The 14966-nt window shown below is 53.5% G+C and overlaps 1 protein-coding gene across 5 annotated transcripts in view; it reads right to left on the reverse strand.

Annotated features, from left to right (window-relative positions):
* LOC102521260 (arf-GAP with dual PH domain-containing protein 1) overlaps positions 1-14966 on the reverse strand; it is a 79540-nt gene that overhangs the window by 45185 nt on the left and 19389 nt on the right. The window contains exon 1 of one of the 5 annotated variants that reach the window (XM_032459846.1): positions 14266-14510. The exons of 3 other annotated variants lie outside the window; for them this stretch is intronic. In XM_032459846.1, the coding sequence (XP_032315737.1) occupies positions 14266-14347 (82 nt within the window). In that variant the 5' untranslated portion in view covers positions 14348-14510. Of the gene's footprint in view, positions 1-899; positions 920-14265; positions 14511-14966 lie in introns of those variants that run through there. One more of the 5 variants, XM_032459850.1, reaches the window with a different exon arrangement.

A 14966-nucleotide genomic window follows, 5' to 3' on the forward strand; every position in this document is an offset into this window, starting at 1 on the left:
AAGGCCCTGCGTGCACCCCAGGTCACCTCGAAGCTTGTCCCCTGACTCTGGACACACCAGCCTCCTGGCTTCTCACGTCAACATGCGAGGCTCACAGTGGTCCAGGGCCACTGTGCCTGCAGCACCCTAACCCTAACCTCCCTCTCCCCATGCCACGCCCTAGTGACACCCCCATCCTGGTGACCCCACCCAGGCCTCAGCCACACCCACAGCCACACCCTGACCCTAGTCGTTGCCAGGAACCTCACACTCCCCTCTCAGTGGTCCTGCTCTGAGCCACCTGCCTGCCTTGGACCTCAGGACACCAACCCCCCATGTCTTCACTGCCCTCATGTGTCGGACAAGCCAGCCCCCTCCCACCACCAAGGCCTGTGCCGAAGAGCCCCGTGCCCAGGAAAGTCACAGCCACAGAGAGGCGCTCAGTCGGATCCAGGCCCATGAATCTTGGGGTCACTCGACTGCGTCCAGCCACCAGGTTCCCCTCCCAGCACGTTGCAGCCTTCAGAGAGGCCCCCTCACGCCTCTCCTTCCCCTCTGCCCGCCCTCCGGGAGCTGTGGGCCGGGGGGCCAGCCTCAATCCTCATGCACGTGGACAGAAGCGCCTTCATCACCCCCTTTGTGGCCCTGGTCCCACCCATACCTTTCACAGGACGACTCCAGGCACTGCCACCAGCTCCTGCCACCCCTCCTGGCCCCACCAGTGACCTGAGCTGCCCCGTCGGTGGTCAGTTTGCTCTTCTCTGACCGCCTCTGTCTTCACGTGGGTCCCCGCCGTCCCTCCATCTCCTCCGCTGGCTCCGCTTCTCATTACAGGGGGCTCAGCACCCACTCTTCTCCTCCCTCCCCTGGACCCCAAAACATGGAACAGGCCACCCCTGCCAAGCCCACCCAAGACCTACCCCTTGCCGAAGTGGCCCTGGCTCCTCCCTGGTGCTCCAGAACCTCTGCTGCTCCCTACAGTGGTCGGGCCTGGCTTGGTTTCTGCAGGCCCAGCTCCTTTTCATGACTCCGGCCTCTGGCGGCACGCCACCGCCCCTGACCGCTCTCAACGGGGAGGTCAGCAGCGGCCCCCACTGCACTGCCGCCCTCGGCCTGGCCGTCTCCCCACCAGGATGCAGGCGCACAGCACGCACGCCGTCTGCCAGGGCCCCCTGTCTGGGCAACCGCACGGGGCAGCACACTCGCACTGGCACACAGGATGGAGGAAGGTGGTGCCCGCACTGGAATCCGGGGGCGCGGCCGACTGAAGGCCCGGCTCCATGGGGGCAGCAGCACAGCCACAAGCCACCTCTGCCACGTGGCAGGAGGCCGCAGAGCAGGGTGGGGGCCAGGTCTGTCCCCACGCACCCTGACTCCAGCTCACTGCTGTCCACCTCGGAGCCTGCACCTGGCCCTGCGGCCTGGACTGGGTGCCCACCCAGAGAGGACCCTGGGGAGACGCTGGAGCCGGAAGCGCTGGGGCTCTGGCCCCACCCGGGCAGCGACAGCAGCGGTGGGAGCTGTCTGCGGAGTGCTCTGGAACCGCGAGTCTGCTGGCGTCTTACAGCCTCGGGGGGAAGACCTGGCCGCGAACAGCAGCAGCCCACACCCCCTCAGCAGGCCACACCCCCCAGCAGGCCACACCCCCAGCAGGCCACACCCCCAGCAGCCCACACCCCCTCAGCAGCCCACACCCCCTCAGCAGGCCGCAGGGCACGTGTTCCTGGTGCAGCTACCCTCAGCTTGCAGGAGCCAGAGCGGGGAAAGGGCCCTTGTCCCTCAAGTATCAGATCTGTGCTCTGACTGCTGATGGCTGCTCCGGATCACACACGTGCAGAGAAAGAGGGGGACAGCCATTGTTGCAGCCCCTCCCCCTCCAGCTCAAGGGACTTCCCCCAAATTTAAAGAGCCAGCACCCACATTCCCCTCTTCATTTTTGCTTTCCCCACTTTGGGAGCCAGACATTAAAGACTAGCACATTCAAAATCAACTGTGTATTCGAGAAGCACTAGGAGGTGCCTGTGCATGACCAGGGAAAGGCTCAGAAAAGACCTGCGTGACATGAAATTCACTCCTTAGGCTGGTGCTTAGAACAGACACAGCCTACAACGACCAGAGGGAAAAAGGAATAACAAAAAGACTGCAAACCCCAGGGAAGGGGCAGAATATGATTTCCAGAGTGACCACATTATTAGATTCAAATGCCCAGTAATTCAACAAAAAGTGTAAGGCACACAGAGAAACAGGAGAGCATGGCCCATGTAAAGGGAAAAATAATTAAACAGAATCTATCCCTGAAAAAGACTTAATGGCAGATATACCAGACAAAGACTTCAAAACACAGTCTCTACGATGCTCAAAAAACAAAAGGAAAATTCAGAGAAAGTCAAGAAAACAATGTATAACCAAAGTAGAAATATCAATAAAGAGATAAAAAGTAAAAAGAAACCAATACCAAACGAAACTTGGAGCTAAAAGTACAATAACTGAAATGAAAAATTCACTAGAAGGATTCAAAGGCAGAGTGGAGCAGGCAGAAGGAAGAATCAGTGAGCCTGACGATATGGGAATAGAAATCATTGAGACTGGAGGGAAGAAAGAAAAAAGGCTGAGGAAAAGTGAGCAGAGCCTGAGGGGCCTGTGGGACACCATCAAGAGACCAATACATGCATTCGGGAGCCCCAGAAGGGAAAGAAAGAAATGTGCAGAGAATATTTGAAGAAATAATAGCTGAAAACTTGACAGATTTGATGAAAAACATGCATATAGACACCCAAGAAGCTCAACAAACTCCAAAAAAGACGAACTCAAAGAGGCCCACACCGAGGAACACTATACTCACACTGTCAAAAGACAAAAGCAAAGAATGCTGAAAGCAGCAAGAGAAGCAACTTGTCACACAGGGGATCCTCAAACAGGTCCGAGCAGATTTCTCATCAGGACCTCTGCAGGCAGAAGACAGCTGGCCAACACAGTCAAAGTACTAAAAGAAAAAAAACTGTCAACAAAGAATTCTATATCCACGCAAAACTGTCCTTCAAAACTGACAGGGAAGTGAAGACACGCCTCGACTTACAGAAGCTGAGGGAGTTCGTGACCACTGGACCTGACCTGCAAGAAACGCTCCAGGGAGTCCTGCAGGTGCCATGAAAGGACACTAGACAGCGCCTCGGAGCCCCGTGGAGAAACCAACATCTCAGTAACAGTTAAATACGCAGGCAGTTTTAAAACCTAGTGCTATTGTAACGATGGTCTACAGCTGTACTTCTCGTTATCTACGTGATGTAAGAGATGAATACCCTTAAAGAAAAAAAAGCACTAACGTAGAAGCTAGTATCACTGTGAGTTCGCGTTGTGACCCCACATCTTGTTTTCTCCCATACTTCAGGAGACAGTGCATTTACAACAATTAGTAGTTTATGTTTTGGGGCACACAATGTATAAAGGTATCATTTTGTGACATCAACAACTGAAATGGGAGGGGACAGAGCCATAAAAAAGCAGAGGTTTCGTGTGCTATTAAAGTTAAGCTGGTATAAATTCACAGTAGAATGTTACAGCTTTCAGAATGGTATGTGTAATCCCCATAGTAAACACAGAGAAGACAGCTACAGAACATACACAGAAAGAAGTAAGGAAGAAATGTAAGCATTTCACTAAGAAACTGGCTAAACGTGAACTACGACACGAATGCAGGAGATGAAGGACGAAAAATCTGTAGACCACACCGAACACAAGCAGCACAGCGACGGACGTAAACCCCTCTTTCTCAGTAGGTGCTTTGATGTAAGTGTATTAGACACCCACTCAAAAGACAGAGACTGACAGAATGGATCAAACACGAGCTCCAACGATGTCCTGTCCACCGGGGATCCATGTGAGAGCCAAACACACAGACAGGGTGGAAGTGGCAGGGTAGGAAGGATGGCCCACGCCAGCAACAACCAGCGGACGAGGAGCGGTTACACGGAACAGACTTGCGCTCAGCAGGCAGCAGACGGGGAAGAACGTTACGTATTAATAAAGGTTTAACACGGCAAGAAGATAAACCATGAGTGAATATTCACACACCCGGTGACAGACCGTCCAAATACATGAAGCAAAACCGGCAGAACTGACTGGGAGAAAACGGACGGTCCTAGAGCAACAGCTGGACACCTCAGCGCCCCACCCCCAGCGGCGGGCGGGACAACCAGACGGAAGGCGAGCCCGGAAGCAGAGGACCGAGCACAGCGCGGCAAGGAGGCCTGGCCGACACGCGCAGCGCGCCCCCGACAGCGACAGCAGGGCGCCCTCCCGGGGGCGCGCGCGACGTTTCACCCACAGACTACACGCTGGGCCACAAGGAAGGGCTCAGTGTTTTAAAAGACAGACGTCGTACGAAGCGTCTTCCCTGGTCACAGCGGGATGAAGCTGGAAACCATCGCCAAGGAAAACTGCAAAGTTCACAAAACTGCGGAAATTTAACAACACACTTTTAAATAACAAGCGGATCTAAGAAGAAATCACAATAGAAATTAGAAAACACTCAGAAATGAATGAAAACAAAAACACAACATAACAAAACTTCTGAGAGACAGCAAAAGTGCTGCTAAGGGGGAAATTTATAGCTATAAATGCATGCATTAAACAAACAAGAAAGATCCGAAATCAATATTCTAACTTTACAACTTAAAGACCTAGAAAAAGGAGAACTAAACCCGAAGTTAGAGAAAAGAAGAAAAAAGAAAGATTAGAGCAAAGATAAATGACATAGAGAGCATAAAAACAATAGGGAAAATAAACGAAACCAAAAATTGGTTCTTGGAAAAGATCAACAAATTGACAAAACTTTACTTAGATCAACTAAAAAAAAGACTCAAAATACTAAAATCAGAAATGAAAGTGGAGACATTATTACCAATTCTACAGAAATAAAAAGGATTATAAGAAAGCACCACAAACAAGTATATGCCAACAACCTGGACAACCTGGATAAAATGGACAAATTCCTAGAAGCACAAAACCCACCGAGACGAGCTCAGGGAGAAACACACAGCCTGAGCAGTAAGGAGGCTGGACAACAAGGAGAGGACTGGGCTGCACGGCGTCAGCGGCGCATTCTTCCAATGACTTACAAAAGAACTGATGCCAATTCCTCTCAAGTATTTTTTAAAAATTGAAGAACTGAAGGTGATGAAAATTTCCTAACTCTTCCTATAGGACCAGCATAAATCTGACACCAAAGCCAAAGACACCATAAGAAAAGAAAACCGAAACCAATATATCTTACCAACATTGGTGCAAAAATCCTCAACAAAATGCTATCAAACTGAATTCAGTAGCACATTAAAGGATTATATACCATGACCACGTGAGATTTATTTCTGGAACGTGAGAACAGTACAATACATGAAAAATAAAGCAATGTAATACATCATATGAACAGAATGAAGGGAAAAAAACCATATGATCACATTGACTGGTGTAGAAAAAGCATCTGACAAAATTCAACATGCTTCATAAAAACACTCAACAAGAAGGAACAGAAATTAACTCCACATAATAAAAGCCATATATGAAAACCCCACAGCAAACATAGTAGTCAATGGAGAAAGACTGAAGGCTTTTCCTTTAAAATCAGGAACAAGACAAGGACGCCTTGAGCACCACTTCTGTTCAACATAATACTGGAAGTTCTAACCACAGCAATTAAGCAAGAAAAAGAACTAAAAGTCATGCAGATTGGAAAGGAAGAAGTAAAATTATCTGTGTTTGCAAATGATATGACCTTATACGTAGAAATTCCTAAAGACTCTAACTAATATTTCTATTAGTTAGAACTAATAGATGGATTAAGCCAAGTGGCAGGATTCAAAGTTAACACAGAAAAATCAGTTGTATTTCTATACACGATGAACAATTTGAAAAGGAATTATAAAAACAAGGCCATTTACATTAGCATCAAAAAGAATAAAACACTTAGGAATTAACCAAGGCGGTGAAAAACTTGTACAATAAAAAGTATGAAATATTCCTGAAAGAAATTAAAGAAAGCATATATAAGTGGAAACATATCCCATGTTCATGGGTTGGAAGACTTAATACTGTTAAAACGTCAACATTACCCAAAGTGATGTAAAAAGTCAATGCAATCCCTACCAAAATCCCCAAGATACTTTTTGCAGAAATAGAAAAACCCATCCTAAAATTCATATGCAATCTCAAGGGACCCCCAAATACAGAAGACAATCTTGAAAAAGAGCAAAACTGAAGGACTGACATTCTCTGATTTCAAACCTGCTACAAAGCTACAGTAATCAAAACAGTTGGTATCAGCATAAAAATAGACACACAGACCAACGGGAAGACTAGAGAGCCAGAAATAAGCCTTCGCACATACAGTCAGATGGCTCTGACGGGGCGCCAAGGCCAGTCAACGGAGGAAGAACAGTCTTTGCAAGAAAGGGTGGTGGACACAGGACATCCAACACAAGCAAGGGAAGAAAGCTGCACCCTCAGCTAACGCCACACACAAAGTTAACTCAAACTGGATCAAGGACCTAAGTGACGGACCTAAAAGCAGCAAAACTCTGAGAAGAAAACATGGGACAAAAGCTTCATGACACTGGATTTGGAAATGCCTTCTCAGATATGACACCAAACAGCAAAGGCAGCAAAAGAAAAATAAGCAAATTGGATTTCATGAAAATTTTAAAAATTTGTGCATCAAAAGATATGACCCACCAAATAAAAGGCAACCCATAGAAGGGGAGAAAATATTTGCAAATCACATACCTGATAGTGGATTAACATCCAGAGTATATAGGGAACTCCCCAAAATTAACAACAACAACAACAAAAACCGAACAACCCAATTTAATAATGGGCAAAGGTTTAAATAGACATTTCTCCAAAGAAAACACACAAACGGCCAGCAGCGCGTGAAGAGATGCTCGGCGTGACCAGTCATCACCGCGGTAAGACACCACCTCACGCTCACTGGAATGGCCGCTCTCAGAAACAAAGCAAAACAGAAAACCACAAGTGCTGGCGAGAATGTGGAGAAGCTGGAACCCCTGCGCACTGCTGGTGGGCACATAAAATGATACAGCCACTTTGGAAAACAGTATGGAGATGACTCAAAAAGTGGACCACACGACCCAGCGATTCCACTTCTGGGTACAGACCCAAAAGAACAGAAAGCGAAGTCCTGAGATGTTTGTCCACCCGTGTTCATGGCAGCATTATGCACAGCAGCTGACACATGGACGCAGCCCAAGCGTCCACCCATGGAAGAACACACAAGTAAAAGGTGGTCCATCCACACAATGAAGCATGACTCAAGCTTAAAACCGAAAGAAGTAGCAGCCAAAAGAAATCTGGGGTGGCTACACTTACATCAGGAAAAACAGACTCCAAGACAAACGCTGCAATAACAGACAACGGAGGTCCTCACAGAGCGACAGAGAGGTCAGCCCAACAGGAAGACAGAACATTCACAAATATGCAGGCACCCAGCCCTGTAACACCCACAGCTGTAAAGCAGATGCTCACAAGCCCAAAGGAAGAACCAGGGGGCAGCACAGGAGCAGTGGGGGCCTCACCCCCCCCCCACCAGCGGGCAGAGCGTCCAGAGAACCAGTAAAGGACCCTCGGCCTTAATCAAGGTGCTAGGCCCGACGGCCTTAGCAGACACGCACAGAAAACTGCACCCGAGAGCTACGGATACACGTTGTACTCAAGTGTGCACGGAGCATTCTCCAGGAGAGGTCACGTGCTGGCCCACAGACCAGGCCTAATTTAAGACGACGGAAGCCATACCAGGCATCTTTTCTGACCACAACTGAGTGAAGCCAGAAATCGACAACTTGGACAACTTGGAAGAAAGGGGTAATTCCCAGAAATACGTGACCTACCAAGACTGAAGCATGAAGAAACAGAAAATCTGAACAAACCAACTGGTAGTAAGGAGACGGAGTCAGTTGTCAGCAGCCTCCTCACAACCAAAAGCCCGGGACCAGCTGACTTCCCTGGTGAGTTCTACCACATATTTAAAGAAGAATTAATACCAGTCCTTCCCAGATTCTTCCAGAAAATGGAAGGGAACACTCTGAAACTCATTTCACAAGGCCAGCGTCACCCTGATACCAAAACCAGACAAAAACACCACAACAGAAGGAAATCACCAGCCTCCCTGATGAACACAGATGCAAAATCCTCAACAAACTATCAGTAAACTGAATTCGACAATGCATTAGAGGAACCACGCACCACAGCCAACTGGGGTCTGCCCAGGGACGCAAGGGTGGCTCAGCGCCCTTAAACCAGCAGGCGCCCCAAGCGAAGAATAAACTCACACGGTCATCTCAACAGACACAGAAAACGCATTTGACAAAATCCAACATCTATTTATGATCAAAGCTCTCAACAAAGCGGGGACAGAGGGAAAGCACCTCCACGTACTAAAACCCACAGACGACAAGCCCACAGCTGGCTCCTCAGCGGGTGAGGCGCGGAAGGCTTTCCCCTCCAACATCGGGAGCAAGACAGGGACGCCTGCTCTCACACTGTCCTTCAACACGGCACTGGGAGTCCTGGCCACAGAAGACAGGCCAGAAAAGGAAACAAATGGCATCCAAACAAGGAAGGAAAAAGTGCACAAGCAACTATACTCGGTATCTTGTAGTAACCTACAGTGAAAAAGAACATGAAAAGGAATACATGTGTTCTATGGATGGCTGAGCTCTTACGCTGTTCACCAGAAGCCGACACAACGCTGTAACTGACTGTGCTGCAGTAACGAAAGGAAAAAGGGACACTGTCACTGTTTGCAGATGACGGGGTGTAATGTATAGAAAAACCTAGGGCCCCACCAGAACCTGTTAGAAGACGACTTGAGTTCAGCAGAGTTGCAGGGTACATAAGCAGCAGTCTGCTGCGTCTCTCTACGCTAATAAAGAACCACCGGGAGGGGGGGTAGCTCGGGGTAGAGCGCGTGCCTAGCATGCACCAGGCCCTGCGTTCAATCCCCAGAACTTCCTCCCCAAAAAAAGAACTATCAGAAAAATAAATTAAGAAAACAATACGTTTACATTTGCATCAAAAAGAATCAAATACCTAGGAATAAATTTAATCAGGGAGGTGAAAGGCTTGAACACAGACTTAATGAAAGAAGTTGAAGACAGAAATAAATGGAAGTGTATTCTGTGCTCACGGATGGAAGAATTAATGTTGCTAAAACGTCCATCCTCCCCGGAAGCTATCTACAGATTCAGTGCAATCCCTGTCAAAATTCCAATGGGATTTTTCTTTTCACAAAAAACAGAACCATCCTAAAGTTTGTAAGAAACTGCTAAGAAGCCCAGATAGCCAAAGCAACCTTGGGGAAGAGGAACGAAGTGGAGGCACTGTGCGTCCTGATTTCAAACTATGTGATGAAGCCACAGCAATCAGAACAGTATGGTGTTAGCATAAAGCCAGACACACAGCTCAGTGGAGCAGAACAGAGAGCTCAGAAATAAACCCAGACACCAAGGGCCGATTAATTCGCTGCAGAGGAGCCAAGACTATACAATGGAGGAAGCACAGTCTCTCCCACAAACGGTGCTGGAAAACGGGACAGCTACATGCAAAAAATGAACCTGGACCCCTTCTTACATCATACACACACCAATCAGCTCAAAATGGGTTGGCGACTTGAACATAAGACCTGGAACAGTGACCTCCTAGAAGAACACAGGCAGTAAGCTCCCGGCGTCAGTCGTGGTGATGATTCTTTGGACTTGACACCGAAAGCAAAGGCAACAAAAGCAGAAATAAACAAGTGGGACTAAAATGCTTCTGCACAGCACAGGAAACCATCAACTAAACAAAAGTGGGAGGAAATATTCACAAATCATATACCTGATAACGGGTCAATATCCAAAACATATAAAGAGCTTGTACAACAGCCAAACACTTTGATTTAAAAATGAGCAAGACCTCTGAGACGTGCAGACGGCCAACAGGCACATGAAAAGACGCTCAACATCACAAGTCATCAAACCCGAAAGAGACGTCACCTTGCCCCTGTCAGAATGGCTGTCCTCAAAAGGACAAGGAAGAGCAAACGTTGGCAAAGACGTGGGCGAAAGGGAACCCTTGTGCACTCTGGAGGGAACAGCTCAGAGGCTCCTCGGAAGCTTAAAAGTGGAGCTGCCATAGTATCCAGTCATTTCACTTCTGGACATTTATCCGAAGGAAATGAAAACACTAATTCAAACAGGCATCGCTCTCCCCAGGTCCATCACAGCCTTGCTCACCGCAGCCAGGATGTGGCTCCAACCTAGGCGACCGCCGTGGGTGAACGGATAGAGATGTGAAATGTATGAGTATCATTCAGCCACAGAGAGAAGGAAGCTCTGCCACTTGCGACAGGGTGCACGGCTCCCGAGGGCCTTGCGCTGAGGGAGGCACACCAGACAGAGAAGGGCAAACACTGCACCTACAGTCTGCGAGAAGCAAACCCCCGGCCCCACACTCACCGACACAGAGAGCAGACTGCCGGTCGCCAGAGGTGGGGGGTGGAGTGGGGAGATGGGCGAGGATGGTCCAGCAGTACAAACTCCCACTCACACGGTAAATGACTCCTGGGGGTGCTACGCACGGCACGGTGACTGTAGTTAATAGCACTGTGTGTGCATTTGCAAGTCACTAAGAGAAGCAGATCTCAAGTTCTCAGTGTAGGAAAACCCGTATAACCACATGTGATGAAGGATGTTACCGACACTTACTGTGGTGATCGCTTCTCAATACACACAAACGTCGAATCACTATGTTGGATGCCTGAAACTAACATGATGTTACCGTCAATTACGTCTCAACTTTTTAAAGAAGTAAGGAACTCCTGACAGCGGCTACTGCACGATCCACACTGAGGACGTGACGCTCAGTGAAACCAGCCAACACAGAAGGGCGGGCCCCGTGTGGCCCCACTTACACAGGTGCTCAGTCGAATTCACAGAGGCAGAAGGAGGGGGGGTCAGGGAGTCAATCAGTGTTGAAGGGGGACAGAGTTTCAGTTTTGCGAGATGGAGCGAGCTACAGAGACGGAGGGTGGTGACGGCTGCACAGCAGTGTGCGTGTCCTTCATAATACCCCTGAGCCGTGCACTTAAAAATGGTGAAAGCAGCAACTCTTGTGTGTGTTTTACCACAATAAGAAATTACTTTTCCGCTTAACAGAGGCACTGGGGATGGAACCCGGGACCTTGTGCACACCCAGCATGCGCTCTTCCACTGAGCTACACCCCCCACAACACCCCGCAAATTTTTAACCCAAAACCCAGGTGGGCTGCTGGCCCAGAAAGGGGAGATGGCCTAGCCCACTCGTCAGCAGCGCCCTGCCAGCCACCCTCTCCCAAACCAAGCCAAATCCCTGACACTCCTCCCAGCCCAGGTTCTCCTGGCTGGGTTTAGGGCAGCGTCTGAAAAGTCACCTCGGCCTTGAAGCCTCCAGGGTTGAGGAAGGACCTCCTACTCCGAGTTCACAGCCTCGGCCTTGCAGGCACACGCACTAGTCCCAGCCGGGCTGTGAGGACGGGCCCCTGGGCCACTCACACCCAGACACCCCCATCCTGGGGCAGTGGGGTCTCCACACCACCGTCCCAAACCATCCGTCTTGTCAGAAAGATCTCCTTACTGGGCCCAGAGCTCGCAAATCAGAGGGCCCAGGTGCGCTCAGAATTGGTTTTACCTGGTGTTCTAGGCCATCCAGAGGTCCAGGTGACATGCATCAAAGCACTACAAAATTATCACCCACCCCCCAGCCCAGTGAAAAAGCTGAGAGCCCGCATCGCTCCCAGTCATCAGACCTGAGTGCAAAGGAGACAGGGTCATTTGTCCCAACTAGGCTGGCGACTGGGAGGAAGCGAGAGACCCCACCCGCCCTGCCCACCCTGCAGGGTGGAGACCCTCGCCCAGGCCTTCAATGAGAAAAGCTTCTCTGGGAGGCCGTGGGGCCGGAACCCATGTTTAAGGGCATGCTGCAGCCCACTAGGGGCAGATAATGGGAGGGTCTGGGAGCAGGGGCTGCAGGGGCTGCAGCCTCCCTCCTGGCAGCCCAGGCCTGCCCAAATCTACTACCAAGTCCCATGCCTGGCGACTGGGGGCCCTGAAACAGCCCCGTGTCCTGCAGTGCAGAGCCAAGTCCCCGGGCACCTCACTCCTGGCAGGCTGCGGTCGAGAGGAGTACCCACAAGCCAGTTCCCTTCCAGCCCCCGCAACGCCGAAGTGGGCCCTAGTTGCCCATCTGGGCCACAGGAGGGACAGGAACCCTGGTGGCACCCCCACAGTGGCACAGAACATGGACAGGCCAATGGGGCTCCAGCCACCAAGCAGAGACCCTGGACCAGATTACACCAGGGATTGGGGGGGGGCAGCAGGAGAGCTGGTCTGCCTTTGAGGCACCACGTCCCCTAAGACAGCTCAGGTTCTCAAGGCCTCAGTCTCCCCAGCTGTAAAATGGGGGTAACCACCCATCTCTCATCTGCTCCACAGGCTGCCAGACAGATGAGGCAAGATGCTGATGTCATGGGCCAAGTCTGGAAAGCAGAGTCTTGGCCCGATGCCAGGGACAGCCGACCGCTCCAGAGCCCCCGTGCCTGCCAAAGGGCAGTGGCCCCCGGACCGAGCGGGTGGGCGGGCACAGCAGCCACACGGGCTACTGCGCCAAGGAGGCCCCTCCCTCCTGCTAGGCTGAGGGAAGGCTCTGGATCCAAAGAAGGCCCTTCTGGGCAGTGTGGCCAGGAGGGCGAGGGACAGCACCAGCTCCCTCCCCCCGCCCCCTAGGCCAAGCCTGAGAGCAGAACGAGCCAACAACGGCCCTTGCTCACCAGCCCTCTGCCTGGCATGGCCCGGGCCGCTTTCCTGAACAAGTGGAAATACAGGTCTGGGAGAGGGGGGTGGGGAGAGTCTGGGGTGAGCCGGCCCAGCTGGCAGGAGCAGGCATGGAGGTGATGCCGGCCTCCCTTCACGGCCAAGGTGAGCCCCGCACGGCCCTGCTCAGGAGGCAGGGAAAGGCCTCCAGCCTCACCGCTGCAGCCCAGCAGGCCCCTAGCACCTGGGGCTGCCAGAGACCCCTCCCAGACCGTGGGTGGGCAGCAGAGGAGGACTGGTGAGTGGGTCCAATTGGGGGTGTCCAGAGGCTGTGTGTCTCAAACAGGAGTCTCAGAACAAATGCAGGGTCTTCCCACCTTCCCTCTCTGGGCGCCTGGGCCACTCCATGGTGTGTCAGGCTTGTTCTGAGGGGCTCAGCCGAGGAGCCCCCAGTGGAGCAGCCAGTTTGTCTCTGCAGGGCCTGGAGGACAGCCCCTGAGGTGGGCCACCCTCCCTGCTGGGGACATGAGCAGGTGAACCCTAGGGGCTGTTTCTGCCCCACCCCCACCCAGGCCCAGCCCAGGGCTTCCAGCTTAGAAGCTGTCCTGCTGGTCTGAGAGCAAAGCCTTTTCTTTTCCTGCCAATCCCAGCAGCCCCAGGAAGGGAGGTAAGCACCCTAGTGCTCTGGCACCTTGGAAATCACCCCAGAGCAGGCACCACCCAAGAGCAAAGTCTGGGAGATGCCTGCTGGGAGGATGGGGTGCAGGTGGCTGTGTGCCTGTTCTGAGCTGCACCTGCCCTCCTGCCCCACCTGAACTGGCTTCTTGCCCAAGGGCAGCTAGGCTGGGTGGGGGAGGGGGCGCCCCTTCTCCCCAGGTCCACGCGGAGACAGCAGGTGCTTTCTCCCCCTGCTGGAGGCGCAGCGCCAGGGGGTGGCTCCAGGCGAGGGGCCCATGACGTCACCTCCAGGTGGAGGGGAGCCAGGTGGACCCCCACACCCATGCACAGAAGGCCGGGGGCCGCTTGTCCGTCCTCTCCCTGCAGCCGGTCGCCCGCCACGATTTCCTCTTTCCTTGCGGAGCCCAAGGTTTCGCAAGGCGGCGGCGGTCCCCGGGTGACAGCGAAACACGCAACCGGGGGGAGGGGAGGCAGCGACACAGCCCCCGGCCGGGGGCCACGAGCAGGCGATGTCGGGCTCCCACAGGCGCCCTCGGGCCCGCGTCCCACCCGAGCGGGGACCAGGCTGCGCAGCCCGCGCCCCCGAGCCACGCAGGCGCCGCAGCACCCCTCCCCGGGCCCAGGACTGGCATCCAGGCCGGCACCACCCCGGGCGGCATCCGCCCGGGCCCTCACCCACGCGAGCGGGCAACCACCGGCCCGCACCCCCGCCCCAGGCCCGCAGCGCCCTGGGCGCGCCCACCCGGTCCGCACCCACCCGGCCAGCACCTACCCGGGGCGCCGCAGTCGGCACAGTGCGCGTTCCCCGGCCGCTGCAGCAGCTCCAGCACGGCCCTCCGCCGCTCCTTGGCCATGGCCGCGATGCTGGCGGGCCGCGATGCCGGGGTCGGAGCGTCCGCCCCGCCGCGCTAGGGCACCGCGCAGGCCGCCCGCCGCCGCCGCCCCTGCGCCATCCTGGGCCGCTCAGTCCGCGCGCCGGTTCCGCATTCCTGCCGCCCAGCCCGGCTCCGCCGCCGCCGCCGCCGCTCTTGTTGCCGCCGCGGCCGCCGAGCGTGTGCCGGCGCGGGGCCCGGGGCGCACGGCGCGCTCTGGCCGGCGCGGCCCGCGGGCGGCCCCCAGCGGCGCGGGCGGGCGGCCTCCTCCCGCGCCGGGCCGGCGGCCCCCAGCCCACCCCGGGGACCCCCGCCCCGGCGAGGTCTGCCCAAGGCCCGCCTCATTCGGGCTCAGCGTCCCACCTGCCCGGGCGCAGTGCCATGGGCCACACTGGTGGGGGGCTTGAGGGAACCAAATAAGGACCAGCCTGGGTGGGATCATCATGCAGTCATCTGGGCGGCATTAGCGCCTGGACACCCACGGCGCGCTCAGGGGACATCGTGCCACGCCCAGTGGGCACGCTGGGAATGCTTAAGGAAGGGGTGCGTGCCCAGCGCTGGGGTCCGGGGCTCACACCATCCTTGCCCTGGGAGAAGACGG

This window comes from Camelus ferus, chromosome 18 (assembly GCF_009834535.1).
Source record: "Camelus ferus isolate YT-003-E chromosome 18, BCGSAC_Cfer_1.0, whole genome shotgun sequence".
In the NCBI taxonomy this organism is placed as follows: domain Eukaryota; kingdom Metazoa; phylum Chordata; class Mammalia; order Artiodactyla; family Camelidae; genus Camelus; species Camelus ferus.